The sequence below is a fragment of the Cetorhinus maximus genome, chromosome 10 (assembly GCF_964194155.1).
Source record: "Cetorhinus maximus chromosome 10, sCetMax3.hap1.1, whole genome shotgun sequence".
Classification (NCBI taxonomy): domain Eukaryota; kingdom Metazoa; phylum Chordata; class Chondrichthyes; order Lamniformes; family Cetorhinidae; genus Cetorhinus; species Cetorhinus maximus.
The window spans coordinates 31,041,707-31,068,724 of NC_135888.1; the positions used below are offsets into that span (position 1 = coordinate 31,041,707).

Below are 27,018 nucleotides of genomic sequence, written 5' to 3' on the forward strand. Positions count from 1 at the left end.
GTACCACACATTGTATCATTAGAAGAGCTATCAATTGAAAAGCAGACTATGATATTGAAATTTCTATAAGAGCATTAAATTGATGAATGTCTAGTAAATCGCATATTACATCTGTTGTGATGCATTACTTGGTTTATTCCAGTCAAAAGAATGATTTCATAGAACCAGCTGCACAGATAGAAAATTAAGAAGTCTCAAGCAAGATTAAAAATCAAAAGAAATTTTAAACTCCCACAATTGAGGCTGAAATGAAACACTCCTTTAAAAGGAGCTGGGTAAATATTTGGTTAGTGGTGGGAATGGAATTCAAGGTTACAGGGATCATTATGGATTGAGATGATGAATTACTTTTTGGGATACAATCATCCATATGTTGTCAGGGGTGAGAATGCCCATCTGAAGGACGGAATGCCAGGGTTCAGTGGTGGAAATCTGAGAATAGATACATATTCTGGATTTTGATCTCTGGAAACTGGGGAGTACTTATGAAGAATTGACCATCATGAGGCTAAATGAATGAGATAGGGTCCATGATGGGATAGATATGCATATCAATGGAAGAAATGGAGTTAATTTCAAATGATCATTTCTCACCACTACAAAATGTATTGCATTGACCAGTCAAGGTTCATTCAACAGCATGTTAAAAACCTGTGAACTCCAACACCTACAAGGTCAAGAGCAGCAGGTGTGTGAGAACACCACCACCTTCAAGTTCCCTTCCAAGTCACACACCATCCTGACTTGGAAGCATTTTGCTATTGCTTCTCTGTTGCTGCGTTAAAATCCTGGAACCCCCTCTCTAACAGTAATGGGGGTGTACCAACAGCACATAAACTGCAGCAGATCAAGAAGGTGGCTCATCACCATCTTGGAATGGGCAATAAATGCTGGCTTTGCCAGCAACGCCCACATACCGTGAATGAACATTTGAAAATTCCATGGCCAGAATTTTCCCGTCGGCAAGTTGGGGGCGGGGCCCACTCGCCGACACGAAAATGACGCGGAATGGCGTCGGGGGGAAACCCCCAATGTCATTCCGGTCCATTTAAATATTCAGGAAGGCGAAATCAGCTGTCCGCCTGCCATCCTGTCAATGGCCAATTGAGGCCATTGACAGGATAATTAAGATAATTAAAGGCCCTGCCCGCTCAACCTTAAGGTTGACGGGCAGGCCAGGAGCCCCAGTGGGCTTCTGAAAAAACATGAAACCTCATCCACCAGCGGGTTGAGGTTTCATGTCCGTTTTTAAAAACTTTAATAAAATTTCTATGCTTCTTATTAACATGTCCCATCTCGTATGACATTGTCACATGACGGGGACATGTTAATAATTTTTTGATTTTTCTATTTTTAAAGTTTTTTTACACTGTCAGTAATCTCCCTGAGACAACACTTAGTCTCAGAGAGCAGTGCGCTCTTTTGTGTGCATGCGCGAAAGAGAGCACTTTGACAGTTGGGGAATCCCCCCACCTCCCAAACACACACACAGGAAGCGTGTAGAGCTTCCCATCGAGTGGCCTGCCCACTCAAAATGGCGGTGGGCCCCGTTTCAGCGATGAGGATCAGCTGCCCGCCCACCGCCGAGCTGGTGGGGCCCGCCCGCCCACCAAGGGCAAAATTCTGCCCCATGTTTACTCACCTTATCAGCTTGTGAAGTAAATCTCAAAATTTCAATAAACCTCGGTGATTATGAGGCGTGCAAAGCTAATGTGCAGAAGATAGCTGTATCTTGCTTACTTTTGTGCATTAGTTACATTTTATTGCTTCCACAGCCTTCAGTAAATCAGTATCATGAAATCCATTTCAGAAATAATTGGAATTCTAAAACATATATAATCCATTTTAGTTTATCCTCTAAATAAACAAATTTGTTCACTTCATTGCTTCCTTTGATCTTTGAACTTTGGGTCTTGTTTAATGGAGTTTTATTTTCTAATCCTGGCATATTACACCGGGTTTCTTTGTTTAACTTGATTGTGATGCAAAGTTTTAATTTATTTGACATTTATGTCTTCACTGGCCAGTACAGAATGTTATTGCACTCTTCTGATACTTTAGATAGCGGAATTTCCTTGGAAATTTGGTGGGATTGAATGCATTGTTTGTTACCCACAGGGATTCCCCGGCCCTTTGGGCGAACGAGGAAGGCCAGGATCAAGGGGAGCCAAGGTACTATAGGCTCTGTTCCTGTTAATAAGGAAGTTTGTCACATATGCCATGTTTTAACAGTGGCATACAAGTCTAAGCTGCAGCTGTTGGAAATTTTCTTTCTGGAACATTACTATGCCTCTTCCAACAGTCGTATGGCTGTTGTTGGTGCTGACCATCACTTTCTTCATTCCTTTATAATGCTTCTGTCTTTGCGTCTCGATCTTGTTCTCCATGCTCACTTCATGCTTGCTCCTTACAGTGAACCGTAACTGTAAGCAGAACTCCAATATCACTGGCCCATGGTGTACCAAGAGTTTTAATCTACCACTTATCCTTCCTCTGAATGACCAAGGGTGTCTTAAAGAAAATGCATCAAATGTATAAAAGCAGAATCCCCAGAATGCTCATAAACAGAATACATAACATGCAGGCAGTAACTTATGTCAGCTGAATCACACATGCTTTATGGCTTGTGCTTGAGATACTCGGAAGTTTTCAATCACAAGTCTTATTTTTCATAATATGTCGCTTGACCTCTGCCCTCTATTTATACATTAGCTGGGTTATTTTCTTTTAATCTCGGCTTTCCAATTTTTAACTCTTCATGTATAATGTACTGTCATCAAAGTTTTCAGTCTCTTAGAAACTCTGAAAGTTGAAGCACATCTATTTCACATAAATGTTTACACCATGCTTGTAATTAAAGTTATTATTTTCAGCATCTGATAAAAAGAAATTAAATTAAATTAAATTTCAAATAAAATGAAATCTCACTGAGTAAATGTCACAAAGTGCAACAAGGAAGGTCAATCTGCTTATTTTATCTGAGGCCTGAGAGGAGAGGTAATTTTGAGCGCAGTTTGTGCCCAGGCTCATGATGGCACACAAACTCTACCTCCTGCTGTTTAACTTACAATGGTTAGTAATTCTGAGGGTGTACTTAAACTTAAATAACATGGTGGTGCCTTTGGATCCTGCTTCTATTTACTGTTCTTAATTATTTTTCACTATCAATAGCACCACGACTTTTAATCAATACAAATTAAACTTGTATGGAGGAAGTTTTCCGTAAACTGGTTGTTGTGCCAAGCATTATTGGACAGGATACTGCCTTCAGTTGAGTTAGCAACCTTCTTACTGAAAGATGAAACCTTTGCTGTGATCGGTGAAAAATGGACCCGCGGTGTATTGCTGGGAAATACCTTCGCTGCATCAGTTAGAGAATTTTAACTTAATACAAATTTCTGTGGTAGGGATTCTGCTCGGTTATGTTGTTTGTACAAAAATGGCCCAACCAGCACAAGAAAAGACAAGGAATTTCAAGCATAAGGACGTCCAGCGCAAATTGAGTTTCCGTGACTTTTTTTGTGCTAAACCTGTTTTCAGCTGTGTTAATAAAACTGCACCAAGTTACCACTCTTAAATATGTCGATAAATGTTTTTTTAATGCGAGAGGAAAAGAACTATCTTCTATATCACTGCTTGATTGTGTTGATTCCTGGAAAATTTTATGTTTGTGGTTATACAAATGATTATGCAAACTTAAACCACAATTTCACTTCGTAAAACTGGGGTAATTTGTACCCAAGTTTGCGATGGCACCCAAAGTGGAAACTCCACCACCTGCTGTTTAACTTACAATGGTTAGCAATTCTTAGGGTGTATTTAATGCTAAACAACATGATGATGTCTTTGGAGTCCTTTTTCTATAGGATTTACTCAGTTGAGTATGTTAGAAAGTAGAGAATATATTTTGGTGTATTTTCTATAGAAGCAGGATCCAAAGTTCCTCATGTTATTTAAGTTCAAGTACATCCTAAGAATTACAAATATTTGTAAGTGAGTTTCAGGCACAAACACTCGACGGATGTTTCCACTTAAGATATTTTTGGTCAAATATTAACTTTTTTTTTTACACAGCTTAACATCTGTCTAAAGGTAACACCCAGAAAAATACACCGAATGTATTACATGTTCTTACTTGAACTTTGCTGATCAGGAAACATGTATCCCAAGTTGAAATATGATTTATGACAGGCAATGTTGTGTTTTAATAAGGTTCTTGACTAAAATGGATGAATTATTTGATTTTTACTTAAACATAATTTAGCAGATGTTTATTTTTCATGAAGGTACTGTTTCTGCTGTCTTTTTCTAAGTAGGAAAAATAAAAGTTAGACCTGCACTGAACTATGTTGGTGGATTAATGGAAAACTATCATGAGTACCGGTGAATGATGAAACATTGTTTCTTCGACTCATGTAGAGTAACAAATCTGGTTTGCCTGCCATTAGTTGGTGCTCACAATTGACTTTCTGTTCCAAGTAATTGTGTAGCAGTACATCAGAATTTTATTCCATATGTATATTCATTAACTGTACAATAATTAATTTTAGGGAGAACCAGGTAAACAAGGACTACCAGGAAAGTCGGGAAAACCAGGGCTAAAAGTAAGTAAGACCAAAACAAAAAAATAACAGTAACGACAACGGAACAAATGTTAATGATTACGACATTTCATTTGAATCATTAGATTGAAAAAGAAATGAAATCTGTGCTAAAGATTGTCAGTCTCTTGTGATCTGTTAAGAGTTAAAGTAGAGTGTGTTGGAGCACTTTTTTTTATTCATTCATGGGATGTGGGCATTGCTGGCTAGGCCAGCATTTATTGCCCATCCCTAATTGCCCTTGTTCAGAGGGCATTTTTAAGAGTCAACCACATTGCCGTGGGTCTGGAGTCACATGTAGGCCAGACCAGAAAAGGACAGCAGATTTCCTTCCCAGAGGGCATTAATGAACCAGATGGGCTTTTACAACAATCGACAATGGCTTCATGGTCATCATTAGACTTTTAGTTCCAGATATTTATTGAATTCAATTTCCACCATCTGCCGTGGTGGGATTCAAACCCTGGTCCCCAGAGCATTACCCTGGGTCTCTGGATTACTAGTCCAGTGACAATACCACTATGCTACTGCCTCCCCTAGTGCACTGCATCATAGCACTTTGGCAATTGAGCTTGGTTTGTGACACATTGTTCAACTTGCCTAGCTATTAAGATAACATTCTTGCCTACATTACTGAGGAAATGTGCAAAGCCCCACTCTTTCCCTATATGAGAGGAACAGAAGGTAAATAAAGTTGAGAGAACAGTGCTTTCCAATAGATAACACAAAGCAGCATGGGCTTAAGAGAATGCCCATTGTCTGTCACCCTGTCATGTGAAATACATATCCAAAGGAGATCACAGGAAACCTTGGAATTTTTTAAAACAGGATCCAAAGCTCTTGAAACTGATTTTTCAAATGAAACTATTTTTCAGGGACCACATGGCAAGCCTGGAGAGAGAGGGTCTCCTGGACCACCAGTAGGTTTAAAATTCGCTTCACTTACCAAAAATAATGGTGCCCTTTTCATTGTATGACATAAAAGTGCTTTTTATTTTCATTTTGTTGTACAGAAATGCATGAATTAATATTTCCACTATTTATGTCAAATGAGATTCTTAGGGCAGAACTTTCCCCATCGACGTGTGGGGAACGGGACCTGCACACCGACGCGTAAAATGACGTGCGGTGATGTCGGGCAAGCGTCCTGACGTCACCGCGCGCCATCGCGATATTTCGGTGGGTGGGCACGCGACGATCTCCGTTGTGTGCCCGCCATTAATTGACGGGCCACTTAAGGCCCTTGAGGTTCCAATTGACAGGGATTTTGCGGCGCCCAGACGACCTTCGGCTCATCGCACGGGCGCAACAGGCAGACGGGTAGCAGAAAGTTATATAAACCTCATCCACGAGCAGGAGAAGAGGGCTCAGTGGAGTCGCGATTCTACAGATTTAAAAGTTATTGTACAAAAGTTACTGAAACTTGCCTGTGTGAGCTGGAAAACTTCAAAACCCATCCCAGCTGCTTGGACAGGACTCATAACCTTCAGGTCAGCACTTTGCAGTGAGGATTTGTTTTGGGGCCTGTAGGTTTGAGGAAGCCTCCCTGAGCCTGGGAATGGGAGGTGATCTGACCACTGGAGGCACCTCCTCTGAGGAGGAAGAGAGAGCTAGAAGTGGGAGGAGGCCAGGAGTGCACATTCAGCCTCCAGGGGAGCCACCTTTGGGAGGAGAGGCGCAAGCACAAGGGAAGCAGGGCCAACAGAAAGTCCAAGGCCGCAGAGGACGCCACTATCCTGCTGCCAGGGTATACAGGCGGCGAAGCAGCTACCTCAATATGTCTGAGGCACAATGTCGAAGGAGGCTCCATCTGTCAAGGGAGACAGTCAACACTATCTGTCAGATTATTGGTCCAGAGATCTCAGCTAACTGTGTGGGTGGACACCCCATGCCCGTGGCTCTAAAGGTCACAGCTGCCCTCAATTTCTATGCCTCTGGCTCTTTCCAGGGGTCGGTGGGTGATCTTTGCGGTGTCTCCCAATCAGCTGTCCACACTTGTGTCAAGCAGGTCACAAACACTCTGTTCAGACGTGCATTGACCTTCATCCACTACCACTGGGACGAGGCTAGCCAGGCACAGCGAGCCGGAGGCTTTGCGGCCATTACTGGCTTCCCCTGTGTCCAGGGTGCAGTAGACTGCACACATGTGGCCATCAAGGTGCCAGCAGCTGAGCCCGGTGCCTTCACCAACGGGAAGGGCTTCCACTCCATGAACGTGCAGATAGTGTGTGATCATAGGATGCAGATTCTACAAGTCTGTGCAAGGTACCCAGGCAGCTCCCACGAAGCCTACATCCTCAGACACTCGCAAGTTCCGGGGCTCTTCAGTGTTCCACCCGCCTGGATGGATGGCTGCTGGGTGACAAGGGTTATCCCCTCAGCAGGTGGCTCATGACGCTTCTTGCCATCCAAGAACAGAAGCTGAGCAGCTGTACAATAGAAGTCACGCCTTCACAAGGGCTGAGGTGGAGAGAGCCATCTGTCTTCTCAAAATGCACTTCAGATGCCTGGACCGTTCCAGGTCTAGTACCCCCAGATCGAATGTCGTTGATAGTGGTTGCATGCTGCACTCTCCACAATCTTGCGCTGGAAAGAGGGGACGCTGTGGACAAAGAAGATGTAGGTGGAGTGGCTGTGGCTGAACACGATGAGTCCAGCAGTGAGTCTGAGGATGAGCAAACACAGGGAAATGCTGAGGGGGCAGATGCTGACGAGGGCATTCTCCAGGGAGGCAGGGACACCCGGGAGGCTTTAATCCAATGAACCTTCAGCTAGCACACCACATATGGACCTTCAGGACAAGCCTGGGCTGCAGGCTCCATACTCGACACCTAAGTGTAAAATCTGTCAGGATGGGAGCACTGACGACGGGCCCAGTCAGTAAATGTCAATGACACACAAATCACTCATAACATCTCAGGAATTCATTCACCTGCCCAAGAAAAGAGGCACCCCCAGCCATGTTAGACAATGTTAATTTAATACTTTCACAAAAGTCTCTTAACATAACACAAATGAAATGCTGTCGCACTGCAAACACAATCAGAAGGAACTCATGGGTGGGCGGGGGCAACAAAAAACCATCACTGATGAACCTGGGGTGTGCCTGAAGTGCTTTAATTTTACATTTGCAGGTGCTACGTCTTTGTGGTGCCCCCTCGCTGGCACTGGCATCTGAGACAGCCTGCTCTCTCTGCTGTCCTGTTGGCCTCGATGGGCTTGGTGATGTCCTCTGGCCTGGCAAGCCTGTGCTGGCCCCGCCAGGGAGGGAGCTGCCAGCTCCGCAGCTGGCATCTCCCCAGTCGTCGCATCCTCATTGGGTGCCGCAGACACAGGCAGAGGAGTGGAGGAGCTGCTGGCCTCATCTGGAGCGCCCTGAGAGGCGCCAGCAGAGAAGATGGGCAGCTGCTCCGCCGACGTGAGGTCCGTTCGGCCCTCCCTGCTCACCGTAGATGGATGGGCACCGAAGTGGGATACCTGGTGCCCAAACCACTGCCCACACGGGCACTGACCATCTGAGGTCAGTGCCGCTGTGAGAGATTGCAGGTCCAAACGTAACCCCAGGAACCCCTGATCCTGTCCCTGGAGCTGCCTCTTCATGAGAGTCGCCACTCTCTCCATAAAGAAAGCTTGGCGCTCAGTCATGAGGCTCATTGCATCGGCTACGGTCCGTGTAGACTCCTCCACCACTGACACCAAGCCAAGCACAGTCTTATGCATCTCCACCAGATGGTCCCGCACACCCGGCTACATCTCATGAGTTGGCTGCATCGCGGACGACTCCAGAAGCTCATCATAAGCCAAAGACTGAGCATGTGTCTGGGCCCTTGCAGTCCTCCGACTGCTGGCACCATGGGCACTCTCTGTCTCTGCCAGCTCCTCCAGTGACTGTGAACTGCTTTCACCGCTGTGCCCCGGGACACTAGCCGAAGATCTGATGCCCACTGAGGTGCCAGTATCTGCGCTGATGCCTGCCTGGCAGAGATGGTGTGACGTTGGTGATGTTGAAACTTCATGGCCCTCAGGTGTCAGAGGGGGCTCCTGCTGCTCCGGGTCCCGGCCGTGCGCCACTGATACTGAAAGGGAGAGTAAGGACATTCGATCAGCTAGCGTGTGGACAATGTCAATGTACATGCCTGTCCCCCGGATCATCGTGCCTTCATCATTCCACACGCAATAGGCAAGCCATGTTGGTAATGTCACTCACTCAACAATCAGCACTGCCATGGCTGTTGGGAGACTACTGGTGATGGGTGTGCTGGCCATACATACCTGCCCGTGGAACCCCAGCCTCTCTGGCTCTGGTGGACCTGGGTGCATGGCGCCTCTCCAGGTCGAGGGCCTCCTGCTAGAAGCAGCCAAGCAGCACTACCTGGGCGGGCCCACCGCCAGTCCTCACCCGCTTTGCGGTGTTGTGAGAATTCTTCTACTGGAAATGACAAAAGAGCATTAATAAGTGATACATATAGGGTGAATCTCCTCGCGGCCGGCCCACCCCAAACGCAGTTGGCCATTGCAGGGGTCCAATGCATCCTTACCCCGCTACTACCGAACACTCACACAAATATGCCAGGTGTGTCCTTCCCCCCCACCGCCTTGGCCACGTGCTGCCTTCATCACACTTGGGAGCACACAATTTAACCTGCCTTAGCAAGGAGGCACAATGACATGGGTCGCAGAGGGCAGCAGATCGATCTGTGCCATGCCACTTTGAAGATCCCCTCCCACCATGTCATCACCCTGACTTCAACATGCCCTGGAGTTCGAGCACTGCACTTGGGTGCAAATCCTCCAGGTTGACCCCACCACAGTCATGTGGGTCTCAGTTCACCACATGCTGCGGGTGCAGAACCCATCTCATCACCACCCTCTCAGGCTGACCAACGCACAGGGAATATCTGCTGGCACGCCCAGCTAAGGACACATGCCGTCAATGACTCATTGCATTCAGGCCAGTCAGACATGGGTGGGGCGCCGGGAGGGGAGAAGGTTACATGATGGGCGAAGTGAACAATGCCAACATGCTTCTCACCCTTCCTGTGCGCAGCAGGTTGTTGAATTGCTTGCGACACTGGATCCATGTGCGCCACACCACGTCGTGAGAGTTCAGAACCTCCGCTACCTCCTCCCCCACACATTTTGTCAAGTGGGGTGGCCTCCTCCTCCCGTCCTGGGGGACGAGCACCTCCTGCCGTGCTGCCTCGAGGAGGGCAGCAAGGCACTCGTCCGAAAACCGGGGCGCACATTGACCACCCGCGCTACCCTTCTGCATGGCCAGCCTGGATCTGCGTTGGCCCCAATATCTGGCCATGTACAGCGGCCTTGGAGCGGCTGCAGCTTGGCCTTTAAACAGGCCGCCGGGTCGCCATTGGACCCGGTGGCGTTTGCCGATCCGCACGCCGCCCGCCCACTCCCGTTGTCCCCGGGAACCGCAAAACACGCTGGGCTGGCCTTAATTGGCCTGCCCGCCTAAAATGGCGGCGCGGTGGCGATCGGGCCTGCACCCGCTCCCACATGGCCCACCCAACTTGGGGAAAATTCTCCCCATAAGATTTTTAGCTTGTTGCTGATGCGCCATGGTAATTTAAATATTTGGTTGCCATGGAGATAGTTGCATGTTCAAGCCTCATGCCTGGTCATCCTTTAAGTACTGCTGCCTTCAGCTGAGTGATTTCCACCAGTTCTCAATGCCGCAGAGTGAGTATTTCACTGGATATTATTTATCTTTCGTTGCTTAACCTTCACCCTATTCAATTTAATGAGTCGTGCTGATGATTGTGGACAGGTCTTAACAAAGGCCCCTCGCTTTCCTGCTTGGAAGAAGACAGAGAGTAGATTGAACCTATCGATTGGCTGAATGACGAAGCCTGCTAGCTCTCTGCCCAGTAGTGCGGAGGGAGGCTGGTCTGTTTTCAGTGCTAGCTCTCATTACAATGGCACCAGCAGGCTGCAGGCAAAAAAAAACTGGTGCCTTGCTTTACTTTACTGGCTCAGGGTTGACACAGTATATTTTGCAACTCAGAGGCTGACCCGCTTGACAGCAAGATAGGTCAGGGGGGCTGGTGGGGTGTCTGGGGAAGCAATGACCTATGTTATCCTTCTGCAGCGCGGAGAAACAGGGGAGTTCGTACACCTCTTGGCCCCAGAAAAATAATTATAGCACTTAGCTTTTTGGGTTCCTTCAACTGTACTACCATGTTTATTGAGTTGAGTGCATGCTTTACCCAGTAGACAGTTAAAATGGCGTCGGGATCCTATGCACATCATTGGTCAATCCTTACCAAACTGATGGAGATCAGCTTTGGGCTTTATTCAGTCATTGCTGGGATAAATCATTCTCATTTGCAAACTGAAAATTTTGAGTGTTGTATCTAAACTGCAATGGCCCTTATTGTGGGCCAAAACATGTATCACTACTCTGAATGGTACTGTTAAATATCCAATGTTTGTTGTCAGAAATGTCTATATAAATGAGCAGGAAGAAAGTAAACCTCTGCTGACCTGGTTAATGTCATATCATTTGGTTCTTGTTGAATGCAATTTTACTTTTATGCTGGCATCTTTAAAAATGGTTTCCGATTTCTCACCCCTTAGTCCCCTCTTTGTATCACTGGTTGGATGGGAGGGCATGGTAGTGACCAACTCCCTGTCTCTGCACTGATTATTCTTTCATGACTAATGAGAGAGGCAAAAGAGTGGTTCCCAGAATGAAAAAACAGTAAAAACTTGGGGGGAGGAATTTCCCCTCGTCGGCCAGATGTGGTGGGCAGGCCTGGGAACGGCCGCAAGACTGACCACCACTGGACTCCGACCGCGATTTCACGCTGCCTGGCCAACTAACATCCAGCCAGCGTGAAAGGCACGTTAAGAGCCTCAGCGCTGCCGGGATGGGGGCAGGAGGAGCACGAACGCTGAAGTATGCGCATGTGCGGGAGAGCACGCACCAACAGCACCCTGAAGGCACAGAGCTGCCTCAGGGAGCTGAAGAATTTTCAAATGAAAACTAAACTTTTTACTTATGATATAAACACGCCGCCATATGTGACTCAGTTACATGAAGAGGGACAGGCAAAAAAGGATGTTAACATTTTTTATTGTATTTTCACGAACCGTTGGAAACCTCATCCAGCCCATGGATGAGGTTTCACTAAAAATGTAAAGGCCACCTGGCCTATTCGCCCGCCCGCCAACCGAATGGTTGAGCGGGCAGCAAAAAATGCAACTTAATGAATCACTTGAGGGCCTTAATAGGCCTCTTAATTGTCAGCAGGCGCGCTGTTGCATCTCGCTCACGCACCCGCCAACCGATAGATCGCGAGAATGCGCGATGACGTCAGGATGCTTACTCTACGTCATCGCGCACTATTTCACTCCCGTTCACGCCGGGTGCGCGCCCACCTACGTGACAAAAACTGCTGCCCTGGGAAATAAGAACACTGGTCCGAACTGGCCTTGCATACCTTAAAATGGAACACCAGTAAAAACTGGGAAATGAGAGTATTGGTCCAAACTGTTTTTTTGCCTCCTGGGTTAGCAGAAACCTTCTCCTTTGTTTTCTCTCCTCTTACCCTCAAGGTGAAGTAGTTCGCCTTTGCTCAACATTTTCATTTTCAGAAAGAGCCAATTCTGTAACACACTCATCAGTGTCCGAGATAATTTACAAACCCTGCAGCAACATTTATCCAATAGGAAATCAGATTTAAAGGTAAACTGAATCAGCCTTTGTTTACTCTGTTCTTATTTTAAATGATAACACTTTGTTTTCAAATCATTTACTTTGCATTTTCAGGGCAGGATGGGGGATCCAGGCCCTAAAGGACTAAAGGGACACCCTGTAAGTCTTCTCTGATATATATTAAAAAAAAGCACAATGAAAATTTCATTTCTAAATATTGTTTGATATGTTTGCAGTTATGAGGAGGATGCATAATTTAATGTCAGTATTTTACACCACTGTATCTGTTAAAATTAGAAAATACCTTCTATGAACCAGCTCCATAGCTATGGAGTATACGTTATTTTATCTGAATATGTCTTTTTTTAATTCTTTCTTGGGATGCGGGTGTCACTGGCAAGGCCAGCATTTGTTGCCCATCCCTAATTCCCCTTGAACTGAGTGGCCTAATCAGAGGGCAGTTGAGAGTCAATTACATTGCTGTGGGTCTGGAGTCACATGTAGGCCAGATTGGGTAAAGGCAGCAGATTTCCTGCCCTAAGAGATATTAATGAACCAGATGGATTTTTACAACAATCGATGATAGTCGTCAATGTTGCCATTACTCAGATTAGCTTTATATTCCAGATTTATTAATTTAATTTAAATTCCACCAGCCGCCATTGTGGGATTTGGACCCATGCCCCAGAGCATTAGCATGAGCCTCTGGATTCCTAGTGATATTACCAGTGACATTACCATCTTCTCCCATTTTTCTTTTACATAGTGACAAAGATTTGCCATTATATGGCACTGCATTGCTGCCATCAAAACTCTCAAGTGCTTCCTATCCAATAAATTACTTTGAAGTACAGACACTGTTATTGTTTGGACAAACATGGTAGCCTTTCTGAACACAGCAGAGTGCCACATATAACAATCAGGTGAATGAATAGCTAATCTGCTTTATGTAGTTTTGGTCGATGAAGGAACACAGCCCAAGACTGCCCTTGAGAGTACCATGGAATCTTTGAGCTTGAATGACCAGAGCAGACAAGTGGCACCTTAGATACATCTCGTTCAAAAGATTGGTGCCTCTGATAATCCTTCACTTTCAACACCACACTGCTTTTAGATAATGTGAACTGGACCAGAGATTGAACACAAACCTTTCTAGCCCAGAGATGATAATGCTACAAAGAGCTAAGAGTGAAACTTAGAGGTTTTTCTGTCACTTCATAGTTGCAGTTGTCATTTGGCCACTGAGCGATTTAAGTCCGCCTGTATGCAGACAAGAATTTGTGTAAACATCGAAAAAGGTGCACACAAGAAAATGACATGCGGAAAGTAAACCCATAAATGTAGCTGCTTATTGTTGCCGTTGGGTACATTTATTTACATGTGCTTGGCTTTATTTGTTGCTGTTGCTATGTGATGATGGCGTGATGATATACCAGGAGTACCAGCAGTTGCTAGCAATGGTAGCTTGCAAGTATCTGAGTGGGGAGACATACCGGACTAGTCATGCAGGGACTTTGATTAACATCCAACTGTGGCAGTTTGAGAATTTGAATTCAGTTTTCTAACATCTGTACAACCATGAAGCTGTCAGATTGTCAACAGACAGATTGGAACAGAAGAGGCTGAGGGGAGATTTAATGGAGCTGTATAAAATTATGAGGGGCCTAGATAGAGTGGGTAGGAAGGACCTATTTCCCTTAGCAGAGAGGTCAATAACAAGAAAGCATAGATATAAAAGTAACTTGTAGAAAGATTAACGGGGAGTTGAGGGGTAATTTTTCACCAAGGGTAGTGAGAGTCTGGAACTCACTGCCTGGAAAGGGTGCTAGAGGAAGAAACCCTCATTGCATTTACAAAATACTTGGATACGCACTTGAAGTGCAACAATCTACAAGACTGTAACCAAGAACCTCTTGTCTGGTTCACTAATTCTCTTTCAGGAAGGAACCCTGCTGTATAAACCCAGCCTGGCCTTTATGAGATTCAAGTCCCTCTCCAGCATGGTTCCAGTTCATGGGGCACTGGCACCTGTACAGGGGAAAGTGGGGGCTGTCTACACCTGAACTGTGCTGGAATTAGTGTTCTCGCGAGCCGCATAACTAGGGAAGGAGAGAAGGTCTTAAACTATATAGTGGGAGCAAGGGATCGGATTTGGGAAGATGTGGTAAATCAAAGAGTAGAGACAAGGCAAGAGAGAAAGGTATTAATGTGGGAAAGGATAAACAGACCATGATAGGTGCAGAGAGTACAAATCTGAGCGTAAGTCAGCAGATAAGGCTAGAGGTTACAAAAATAATAAAAGGAAAAAAACTAAGGGCTCTGTATCTGAATGCACTGTAGTGTTCGAAACAAAACAGATGAACTGATAGTGCAAATAGAAATAAATAAGTATGATCTGTTAGCCATTACAGAGACATGGCTGCAGGATGACATAGATTGGGACCTGAATATTGAAAGGTACCTGACACTTAGGAAGGACAGGAAGCTAGGAAAAGGTGGTGGAGTGGCTCTGTTAACTAATAATGGTATTAGCACAATAGAAAGGGATGATCAAAGTTCAGGAAAACAGGGTGTTGAAGCGGTTTGGGTCGAGATGAGAAATTATAACAGCAAGAAGTCACTCGTGGCAGTGGAGTACCAGACGCCTAACAGTAACTATATGGTAGGACAAGGATAAAGGAAGAAATAGTAGGAGCTTGTCAGAAAGGTACAGTGATAATCATGGGGGATTTTAATCTACATATAGATTGGAAAAATCAGATGGGTAAAGGTAGCCTCATGCAGAATTCATAGAAGATTTTCAGGATAGTTTCTTAGAACAGCATGTTGTGGAGCCAGCCAGAGAGCAGGCTATGTTAGGCCTGGAGCAGAATTTTGCCCTTGGCGGGCAGGCTCAGCGGGGCTGGGGGGGGGTGGTCGGGCTGAAACGCAAGCGGCAGCGCTGAGTGCTGTCTGTATGGGGGTGTGGTGGGGGTGGGGGGGTAAGGAGGGTGAGCGGGCCGAGTGTGAACTTTGCGCATGTGCATGAGTGAACGCTACATAAACTCTCTGAAGCAAAGCTGCATCCGGGTGATGAGCAGCTATAACGAAAAATAATAAAGAAAATAAAAAGATAATAAAACATGTCCCCTTGTGTGACTCTGTCACATGAGCAGGGATATGTTACTAATTCAGTTGTAAACCTTTTTTTTTATTTGCTTTTGGAAACCTCACCCCGCCCATGGATGAGGTTTCCAAAAAAATGCACAGGCTGCTTGGCCTTTTCACCTGCCCGCCAACCACGACTGCGCCTTGATGTCGGCACGCTTGGCTGACGTCAACACGTGTCATTTCACGCTCGAGCGGTTAATAATGAAAAATAAAGAGATGGCAGATAAATTGAACAGGTATTTTGCATTGGTCTTCACTATAGAGAATACAAGTAACATCCCAGAAATAGCTGTAAATCAGGAAATGGAAGGAAGGGAGGAACTCAAACTACCATCACCAGGGAAGTGGTACTGAGCAAATTGTTGGAACTGCAGGTTGACAAGTTCTGGAGTCCTGATGGATTTCATCCTAGGGTCTTAAAAGTGGCTAATGAGATAGTTGATGTGTTATTTTAATTTTCCAAAATTCCCTAGATTTAGGGAAGGTTCCATTAGATTAGAAAAAATCCAATGTAATTCTTTATTCAAAAAGGGAAGGAGATACAAAGCAGGAAACTGCAGGCCAGTTAGCTTAACATCTGTTATAGGGAAAATGTTTTAAGCTAAGGTTTGTAACTTCCGCGGTCCCCAGCTTCGGATTTGGGGCAGGGGGTACCCCAAAGATGCATTGGGAAATCCCTCTAGCAAGTTCCCAGGTAAGGGTTTACATGGCAATTTCCCAGAATTGCACAATTCCTCTGGACAATTGCGCTGCACTAGGAACCATCCGGAAATGCTATTTAAAACGTAAACTTCGGATGGTTCCATCGGGGTTATACCAATAGTTACCCAGAAAAAGTTAGGAGAATTAAAACCTCTTTTAACTTCTGAGTAACTATTGTAAAGAACTAGACTGACCCCATGGGAACCCCCCACACCCCTACTCCCCAACGAGATCCCCCCCGACCTCCTACACCCACCCCCCCAACGCCTCCCCCAACCACCTCGCAGACCCACCCCCAACCTCGGGACCCCCCACCCTGACCTCGGGATCCCCTGTCCCGACACCGGACACCCTCAACCCGCCCCCCTAAGCTCGGACACCCCCAACTCCACTCCGATCTCAGACACCCCCATCCCCCAAATCCTTACTTACCTCAGACACTTGCCTTCCCCTGGCCTGTCAATTTCCCTGGGCCTTTAAACTTACCTGCTTTATGGCATCAAGTGCCATAAAAAAAAGGGGCATAGCCTCCCTGAATATGCTGGAGCTACATTTCGCGGGGTCTGCGAGGAGCCTTTCGATACAGGCCCCTAGCAGCTCCAGTGAACGGAAGTGTCAGCATTATTTTCAAGACCAGGCAAGTAGGTATTTATTTTTTTCTAATTTCTGTGGGCCAGCACTTTCCGACACTAGTCGGAGGTAACAGCCCATTATTAAAGGTGGTACAGCAGGGCACTTGGAAAGATTCAGGTTAATCAGGCAGAGTCAACATGGTTTTGTGAAAGGGAAATCATGTTTAACCAATTTTTTGGAGTTCTTTGAAGAAGTAGCATGCGCTGTGGATAAAGGTAAACCAGTGGCTATACTGTCTTTAGATTTCCAGAAGGCATTTGATAAGGTGCTACATCAGAGGTTATTGTGAAAAATAAAAGCTCAAGGTGCAGGAGGTAACATATTGGCATGAATAGAGGATTGGTTAGCTAACAGGAAACAGAGAGTAGACATTAATGGGTCTTTTTCTGGTTGGCAAGATGTCATGAGTGGTGTGTCACAGAGGTTAATGCTGGGGCCTCAACTTTTTGCAATTTATATAAATGACTTGGATGAAGGGACAGAAGGTGTGGTTGCTAAATTTGCTGATGAAACAAAGATAGATAGGATAACCAGTTGTGAAGAGGACTTAAGGAGGCTACAAAGGGATATAGATAGGTTAAGTGAGTGGGCAAAGATCTGACAAATGGAGTATAATGTGGGAAAATGTGAAATTCTCCATTTTGGCAGGAAGAATAAAAAATAAGCATATTATCTAAATGGTGAGAGATAGCAGAGCTCTGAGATGCAGAGAGACCTGGGTGTCTTACATGATCGCAAAAGGTTATTATACAGGTACAAGTAATTAGGAAAGCTACTAGAATGTTATTAATTATTGTGAGGGTATTAAACACAGAAGTAGGAAGGTTATGCTTCAGTTGTACAGGACATTGATGAGACCACGCCATAATTTTCCGGCCTCATTGGCGTCAGGCATCATGGTGGGCGGGGCAAGACAATATGGCGAAAAGGCCAAAAATCGGTTTTGCGCTGTTGTGAAACCAGTTTGGAATCGTTCTCTCCACCTGTCAATGGCAGGCTGCATTTCCCACCGCTGCACATCGGGAATGTCTTTTTAATACATTTACATCTAATTATAAGCCCTGTTTGCTATAATCAAACCTCCACATCAAATTTACCACACAAGTCGGCGTGACTTCACAATGGCGTGCTTCACACTGCCTTTAAAAGACGTACACCTGGCGACCTAAACACCGAGGGGAACTCGGAGGAGAGCGCACACAACCTTGCGCCCATAGGACATGAAGAAAAAGACGCTGCACATTTGTGGGAGGCACAGACAAGTCTTTTTTTCCCGGCTGGCTTTCAGTGCAGTTCTGGGGCAAGGACTCCAGTGCGGGTCAGACTTGCACAAACAGACTGATGGAAATTCTTAAGCTCATGCTCTTGGGAGGTTGCGGGGTGGGGGAGTTGGTGAGGGGAGGGGGTGTTGATGAGGGAACCAGCCACGCCCTTGGAAAAGCTTGTCAAAAGTGAGCAATCTTCTGCATCTGAGACCGTTGAGCAACAGTTCCATTGATTTAATTTTTTATTCATTCATGGGATGTGGGCTTTGCTGGCTGGGCCAGCATTTATTGCCCATCCCTAGTTGCCCTTGAGAAGGTGGTGGTGAGCTGCCTTCTTGAACCGCTGCAGTCCATGTGGTGTAGGTACACCCACAGTGCTGTTAGGAAGGGAGTTCCAGGGTTTTGACCCGGCAACAGTGACAGCGACGGGCAATATATTTCCAGGTCAGGATGGTGAGTAATTTAGAGGGGAACTTGCAGGTGGTGGTGCTCCCCTTTATTTGCTGCCCTTGTCCTTCTAGATGGTAGTGGTGGTGAGTTTGGAAGGTGCTGTCTAAGGAGCCTTGGTGAATTCCTGCAGTGCATCTTGTAGATGGTACACACTGCTGCTACTGTGCATCGGTGATGGAGGGAGTGAATGTTTGTGAATGTGGTCCCAATCAAGTGGGCTGCTTTGTCCTTGACAGTGTCCAGCTTCTTCAGTGTTGTAGGAGCTGCACTCATCCAGGGGAGTATTCCATCACTTTCCTGAATTGTGCCTTGTAGATGGTGGACAGGCTTTGAAAAGTCAGGAGGTGAGTTAATCGTCGCAGGATTCCCAGTCTCTGACCTGCTCTTGTAGCCACAATATTTATATGGCTAGTCCAGTTCAGTTTCTGGTCAATGGTACCCCCCCCAGAATGTTGATAGTGGGGGATTCAGTGATGGTAATATCATTGAACATCAAGGGGCAATAGCTGGATTCTCTCTTGTTGGAGATGGTCATTGCCTGACACTTTTGTGGCGCGAATGTTACTTGCTACTTGTCAGCCCAAGCCTGGATATTGTCCAGGTCTTTCGGCGTTTGGACATGGACTGCTTCAATATCTGAGGAGTCACGAATGGTGCTGAACATTGTGCAATCATCAGTGAACATTCCCACTTCTGACCTTATGATAGAAGGAAGGTCATTGATGAAGCAGCTGAAGATGGTTGGGATACGCTTGCGTATGTTTGGAGACGGGCCTCTGAAGCTTTTCTGCCCACCCAAGCAACACACAAGCATGAAAGTGCCACCAAACGCTCCAGAACATTTCACCCCTCGGGCACAGACTACAAATTAATGTGCATTTTAGGGAGCAGCAGAGCAATTGGCCAACTGGGCAAGTTCTACAATCCCCTCATGAAAGGTGGCCATGGCGGGGTCACTGATGGAGGTGATCACAGCCATTTGCAATGGCTTTATTAAGGCGTGGACCAGTATCCATCATGGTCCAAGCTAACAGCGCAGCCTTGCAGTGTGGGTTAGGAGAATGCCTGCACCTGAGCTGAGAGCACAGCGTGCAGTCCCGTGGCCGAAGCTGCCACCAATTGGTCAAGTGCAATGGGGTGGAGGTGGGTGGGGTTTAGGACAGTCAATGAGCGCACTATACATTGGCCATCCAGGTGGTGGCCAGCACTCTCCTGCATGCAAGAAGGGGCCTTCAGACTTACCCAAGAGAGGTTCTTAGTACACCCATGCTAAGCTATGCATCTCCCTCCCTGATCCTGCAGGAGCCTGGAGATTTAGCCGTATGCCTCATGGCTTACAGAGACCAGAGAAGAATAGTGCAGCAGAGGTGCCTGGGTTTGCAAAGGGAGAAGCACTGCCCTCAAGATGAAGGGGCAGCAGGGTCTGCTGCGCACCCAACTGAAGATCCACAGCAAGCCATCGCTCGTAAGTGCCTCGCTTGACCCAGGGCCCATAGACGGCACCTGTCGTTCTTACAGATGACCAAGAACCGATGTTGCCAAAGACTGCACATGTCAAGGGAACTGACTGGTCACAAATGCCACCTGCTGCAGGATTTGGCGCTATGGGGACATAGGGGGCGTCCACTGCCAGTGGCCATGAAAGTGACCACAGCATTCAATTTTTACACCAGTGGCTCCTTCCAGGGCTCCACAGATGACCTGTGTGGGATCTCACAAGCCTCCACCCACAAGTGTATCCAGGAGGTCATGGGCGCTGTCTTCGTCAAGACACAGAATTTTGTGCATTTTGCCCGGGATTAGGAAAGCCAGGAAGCAAGAGCGCTGGGATTTGCACAGATCTCTGGTTTTCCACAGGTGCAGGGTGTCATTGATTACACTCACGTGGCACTTAAATCTCTGTAGCAACAAGCAGTCAACTACTTCAACTGCAAAGGCTTCCACTCACTGAATGTTCAGCTGGTGTGGGACCACCACAAACACATCCTGCAGGTCTACGCATGATTGTGCAGGGCTCCTACATCCTTAGCTGGTCTCAGATCCCTGACATCTTCCAGGATCCAGAGAGGCTGCAGGGTTGGCTCCTCAGGGACAAGGGCTACCCCCAAAGGACATGGCTGATGGTGCCCGTGCGGCGGCCTCAGACTGTAACAGAGCGGCGGTATAATGAGGCTCATACTGTGACCCAGAATTTGGTGGAGAAAACAATAAGCATTTTGAAAATGAGGTTCCGGTGCCTGGACAGGTCTGGTGGAGCATTGCAATACAGTCCCTAGGGGGTGTCACGCATCATGGTCGCTTGCTACGCGCTCCACAACCTGGCGCTGTGAAGAGGGGAGGACCTGGCTGAGGAGGAGATGGAGGAGCTGAACGTATCCTCCGATGAGGAGGATGTCGAAGGGGATGAGGGTGATGAACTCCTCGAAGGCGAAGATGCAGCAATGATGCCATTGAACTGGCCAGGTGAGGCAGGCACACGCAGTAGGCCCTTAAAGCGGCAAGACTCATGGAGGATGATGAAGAGATGCAGTAAGGACAGCCCTGACATCCTCACTTTGCATCTGTGAACATTTGACTCCTCTGTGGCTGATGGTAGTGCACATACCCTCTGTGCTCAGGCTCATGTCATGGAGATGCAGCAGAGGCCCTAATAGCCACTAGATTCCAGAAGAATGATGACGACATACAGTGAGGACACTCCATAGATCTTCACATAGCCTCTGTGAATGTCCAACCCCTGTCTGGCTGAGGGCAGCTCACTTGCACTCTGCGATCAGGGTCATATCATGGAGACACAGCTGTGAACCATTAAATGCACCTGATCCTTTGTCAGCCTTCAGCACCCGTCCCCTTCAGGAGCACAGCATCACTGGTCATAGATGCTGAAGAGATAGGGGCCAGCCCCACCTCAAAGGTGCTGAGAGCACACAGAGAGAATGACGGAACTCTGTGACACCTGCCCACGACATTCTGACAGCAATGACAAGCACCGTCAAGGTGCAGGCATCACTAATGGGTCCAAGAAGTGTGAAGCTGAACCATCACTAGACTGATAGCTGGATTGGGCGGGTTGTCTTATGAGGAAATTTTGGAGAGGCTAGGCTCGTATCCACTGGAGCTTAGAAGAATAAGAGGTGACTTGATTGTAACATATAAAGTCTTCAGGGGCTTGACAAGGTGGATGTTGAGAGGATGCTTCCCCTTGCGGAAGAATCTAGAACTATTTAAAAATAATGGATCACCTATTTAAGACAGAGATGAGGAGAAGTTTTTTCTCCCTGAGGGTCGTGAGTCTTTGGAACTCTCTTCCTCAAAAGGCAGTGGAAGCAAAATCTTTGAATACTTTTAAGGCAGAGCTAGATAGATTCTTGATAAGCAGGGGGGTGAAAGGTTATCGGGAGTAGGCAGGAACGTGGGGTTGAAGTTACATTCAGATCAGCCATGATCTTATTGAATGGCAGAGCAGGCTCGAAGGGCTGAGTGGCCTACTCCTGTTCCTAATTCGTATGTTCTGTATGTATGGCTCTTAACTGCCAACTGAAGTGGCCTTGCAAGCCACACTTACCACTACCGTCACAGGGCATCTAGCGATGGGCAATAGATAATGGCTGTGCAAGCAATGCCTACTTTCCGAGAATGAATTAAAAAATAAACACCGCAGACCACATCTTCAATTCATGAGCAATGTCTTGAGAGGCCCAGGCTATGCTTTAAGCAATCATGATTATCTATAAAGGCAAAATATTGTGAATGCTGGAAATATGAAATAAAAACAAAAGATGTTGGAAAAACTCAGCAGGCCTGACAGCATCTGTGGAGAGAAAGACAGAGTTAATGTTTCGAGCCTATATGACTCTTCTTCAGAGCTCTGTGATTATCTATAACATGTCTTATCCTCAGGGTCAACCTGGAAGCCCTGGCAGTGATGGTGCCTTTGGCAAGTTGGGACCCCCAGGTGACCGAGGGCCATTTGGATCAACAGGACTCAGTGGAAGCCCTGGATATAAAGTATGTGTCACAATAGAAGAACCGTTGGTTATTACTGTTGGTTTAAAAAAAAAGTAAGATGAATTAAATCATTCTGATTGACCTGTTTGCAATCACAAGTTATTGCAGATGACCTCAAACAGGATTTTTTAATATCTTGAATGATGCTGTCACTGAGTCCTTGTCAGGAATACGTTGTTAGTTAAATATATTTTGCATTTTCCCAGTGATCTTTATGTTTTTTCCTTCCAACAGTTTTTATTATGCCTTAAAACCTTCGCTACTTAGAATTCTGCATATCAAAGGGGCATTTATGAAAACTTTTTTTTGCTTGTGAGGAGGGAGATCTCTTCTCATTTTATCATAATGGTATTACTCACAAGTGATGTAATGATAGATTTCAGTGCATTGTGCATCCTCACTTCTTAATTTTGCAAACAGAAAAATACTTTGCAGAACAGTATTTCATAACAGCAGCACTCCTTTGACTTGCACAGTTCAAGCATAGGAACACAGGACTTAGGATCAAGAGGAGGCCATTTGGCCCTTTTGAGCTTGTTCCACCATTCAATATGATCATGGTTGATCTGGTTGTGGCCTCAGTTCCACTTTCCTGTCTGGCCCACCCAAAAATCTCAGCAAATTAGGGAAAACAGGTATGTTCTGATGAAGAGTTCCAACAAACATTACCCATCTTTTTCTGAGGAAGATGGGAACAGGAGTCGGCCATTCAGCCCTTTGAGCCTGTTTCACCATTCAATGAGATCTTGGCTAATCTGTAACTTTACCCCATCCGACTACCTTGGCTCCATATCCAGCTCTTTTGAAGTTGATTCCATCTCCAGTGCTTTCTCTTTTATTTCAGTGGTTTTTAGATTTTGCATGGCTCTTGCAATGCATGTATGAGCATGTTGAAAGAAAATACAGTTCCGATTCTATGAATTATAAACATTCGAGTTGCAGCCTTTTAGTATCAAACTATTCAAGTATACTAGGTAGGCATGGAATTGTTTTCTTAGATTGAGTCTGGAAAATATAAGCCAAGCAAATGTTTTAGATGCATGTTCAAGATGAAAAACAGGAACTTGTATTGAAGAGGTAGAAAATAGCACGTAAAAGATTTTAACCTAGCAATTATGTTGTGCAATGTTAGTGTATGAACATTTCACACTGTATAAAATGACTTAGTCCTTTTTTTTTAACAAAGATGTTAACCTGTTTAATTGAACAGGATGAACACCTCCAACAAGATATACTAAAAGTGTGTTGTTTTTGAGGTTATAATGCCTGCAATTTTTGATGATGAAACCTGATCTTTCAAAATGAGCAGATATTTAAGCAGTTTTGGCACTGAACCATTAATGTTACTTCCAGAATAACATTCACCTACATTGATGTTATGGCCCTAACCCGGTGGTCCCAGTCCTGATTTAAATAATTGTGTCTGAGAATCTGTCTGTACTTAACAAAGTGGAGAACTGTGTTGCTTTTTTTGAAATGACTGAAGAAAAGAATGGACTATTCCTGTCCTTGGTTTACTTTACTCCAGCATGAGAGTAAATTGTCGTTCTAACCCAAATCCAGGACAGAATTAGGCATTGGCTATTCATAAAAACAAAATAGCCATATAGCGAACATTTTAAGACATTTTTAATAATTGATAGGGAATGTTTTTACTCATTAAAATAAAGGACATTAATATGTAGCATGTTTTTTTTTCCAATTTTGGCATCTTTTGAAGGTCACACTTGAGGTACCATAGCCAGCTTGACTCTGATTTGTTATCTCCAACGCTATTATCAATCTCCAGAGCTGGGAGAAGGCGGCACATTTATTGCCCCGTAACGAAGCTTAGTCTGCTTATGTTCCCTGGTACGAGCCTCCTACAGGTTAAGTCATTTTGCAGGATTTGCTGATTCTAGCAAGGCTTTCACCTGACTAAATTAACCATCATGTTTTGTGTCTTTGGGTCCACAGTGCAGTTCAGTACAGTTCTTTACATGTCTTCAGTCTGGATCCTTCTTACACTTTGATATTCCATATTACCACCATGAGACAGACTCCACACACAGGGTTACACCACAACCAGGCTACATTAATATAAAAGGAATAAAGAAACCTTTAACCTTTACATTGTTAAAAGGTGATTATACATTAAAAAGGGTAAACAATAGATTGGCATACAATGTGTTTTTTCCTTTTCCTTCCTTTAAATATTTTTGAAAGGTCTTCAATCTTTGAGTTTATTGGAAAATTGTGTTATACTCCTGACAGCCAGTTGATGAAGGATGGAACCAGAGCCAATTTATTCTCAGTTCAGATTTATTCATAGAGTGAAACATTACATGTACATACCTCCTAATTCAACCACACCACAGTGTCAGTGTCTCTTTATTTATGCCCAAAGAACAACCCAGCCAATGCCCTGCAAATGCACATAGTTAACCACAATTGACATTCAATTAACAAATTGTGTCCTGTAACTGACTCTTGACACTTTTTCAGGGAAGAAGGGGAGCTGTCGGGCCTGAGGGACCCCTTGGACAGAAGGGGGAAAAGGTAAAATATTCATATTGAAGTGTGTGAAGATTTCTGGAAGTATGTTGTTATATTTCAGCCATGCGCTGCTTGAATTTAACAGGCTTGCAGCATTTTAGCAATTAATGTTCTTGTCGTTGAATACCATTTAAAAATAATCGTACAGATTTTTCTTCATTGCAGTTGATTTTCAAACATTTTTCTTCCCAATGATTTTGAATTTAGGGTGAAATGGGCTCACCAGGAGACAGTGGTGTCGCAGGACTGGATGGGGAGCAGGTAATTATTACTTTTTAATTGACGATTTTCCATTTGCAAATGACAACAGCAGAAGGTGCATGACCAAATAACAACTTGGTTATTAATTATTAATAATAATGTACAAATAGAATATATCAGAAATGCCAATGTTCACCTTTGTATGGCGTGATTATGCCATTTATTAAAGTAAGTGTGGCCTGATGGCACATTGCAGTGTGTTAATTTGGCGTATAAATATTAGCAATCTAGTTTGTCCAATAATTCCCCAAATGGTGAACGCACATTCTCGAAAGGAGCAGTCTCTTAGTAGATGTGAGTCCCTCAAAAGAGCCAAATCAATAGGGAGTGAAGAATCAAATCATTCATAATATAATCTCTTTTCAGTTATATGTTTTACGTTGTTAAATATGATGCACATATTTGATCATTTTATCAATACATGATGCAGAATATAAAATGGGAGTGACTTGTGCCCTAAAGGGCAATTAGGGATGGACAACAAATGCTGGCCTTGCCAACAATGCCTACATCCCATGGAAGAATAAAGAAAAAAACTTGTCAGCTTTTGCAATTTTTACTATGTTTGCCTCATGAGCCAGGAACTTGGGAAGGGGGGTTATCTAATGAGGAAAGGTTGGACAGGTTGGGCCTGTATCCATTGGAGCTTTGAAGAATGAGGTGTGATCTTATTGAAACATATAAGATCCTAAGGGTACTTGATAGGCCGGATGCTGAAAGGATGTTTCCACTTGTGGGAGAGACTAGAACTAGGTGACACATTTTAAAAATAAAGGGTCTCCCATTTAAGATGGAGATGAGAAGAATGTTTTTTTTTCTCAGAGGGTCCTGGGTCTTTGAGACTCTGTACCGTAGAGAGTGGTGGAGCCAGTGCCATTGAATATTTTTAAGGCAGAGGTAGACAGATTCTTGACTAACAAGGGAGTCAAAGGTTATCAGCGGTAGGCCGAATGTGCAGTTGAGGCCATAATCAGATCAGCCATGATCTTATTGAGTGGCGGAGCAGACTCGAGGAGCCGAATGGCCTACTCCTGCACCTAATTCGTATGTTTCGTATGTTCATATATTTGATATTATGCGAGTTGTTTTGCCCTTTCTGCTCCTGGCTTTGGTGTTTAAATTAATGAGTTTCCATGTCCTGCATTTCCAATTTATTATTCGCACTGAGACAGGATCTGTTGTGAAAAGTTGTTGGCAATGGAGACCTGACATGGGGCGGAGTTTTCCGTTGCCGCTGGTGGCGAGTGTGATAGGTGGCATGCACAGACAGATGGCACAATCTGTTTCACGATGGGAAGGTAGGTCACGATTGCCTGCTCAGCCCGCCGTTGGCAGGCTGCGTTTCCCGTCAACGGTCGTCAAGTAGCTCATTGTAATACATCAGCATATCATTAAAAGGCCATCCCGCCAGGCTCTTGGACCCCCGCCGGATTGTCCGTCCATGTCAGTTGGAAAGCACACCGACGTGTTTCACAACAGCACACAACAGTGCACTTGGCGGCCTTCACTTTGGGGAACTGGAGGTGAGTGATCAGCATCGTTCTGCAGAGGTCGCCAGGGTCACCTGTTGCTTTGCAGGCTTCAGAGTCGCTGCGGAGCCAAGGTAAAGTACCACGCTACCATGGAGGCAACTGTTGTTGGGGGGGGTGTCCAGGGCCAACTGCTGCCCAGCCTCTTAGGCGACTGTTGTCGGCGGTGTGGGGGGTAAACTGCTGCCCTAGCATTGGATCCTGCGCAC

At 45.4% G+C, this 27,018-nt stretch overlaps 1 protein-coding gene across 1 annotated transcript in view; it reads left to right on the top strand.

Moving 5' to 3' along the window:
- Positions 1 to 27,018, top strand: part of LOC144685615 (uncharacterized) — a 449,474-nt gene that overhangs the window by 346,511 nt on the left and 75,945 nt on the right. Inside the window, exons 34-40 of the mRNA XM_078550317.1 lie at positions 2,119 to 2,172; positions 4,551 to 4,604; positions 5,477 to 5,521; positions 12,391 to 12,435; positions 22,377 to 22,484; positions 24,969 to 25,022; positions 25,227 to 25,280. Coding sequence (XP_078406443.1) covers positions 2,119 to 2,172; positions 4,551 to 4,604; positions 5,477 to 5,521; positions 12,391 to 12,435; positions 22,377 to 22,484; positions 24,969 to 25,022; positions 25,227 to 25,280 — 414 coding nt within the window. The remainder of the gene's footprint in view (positions 1 to 2,118; positions 2,173 to 4,550; positions 4,605 to 5,476; positions 5,522 to 12,390; positions 12,436 to 22,376; positions 22,485 to 24,968; positions 25,023 to 25,226; positions 25,281 to 27,018) is intronic.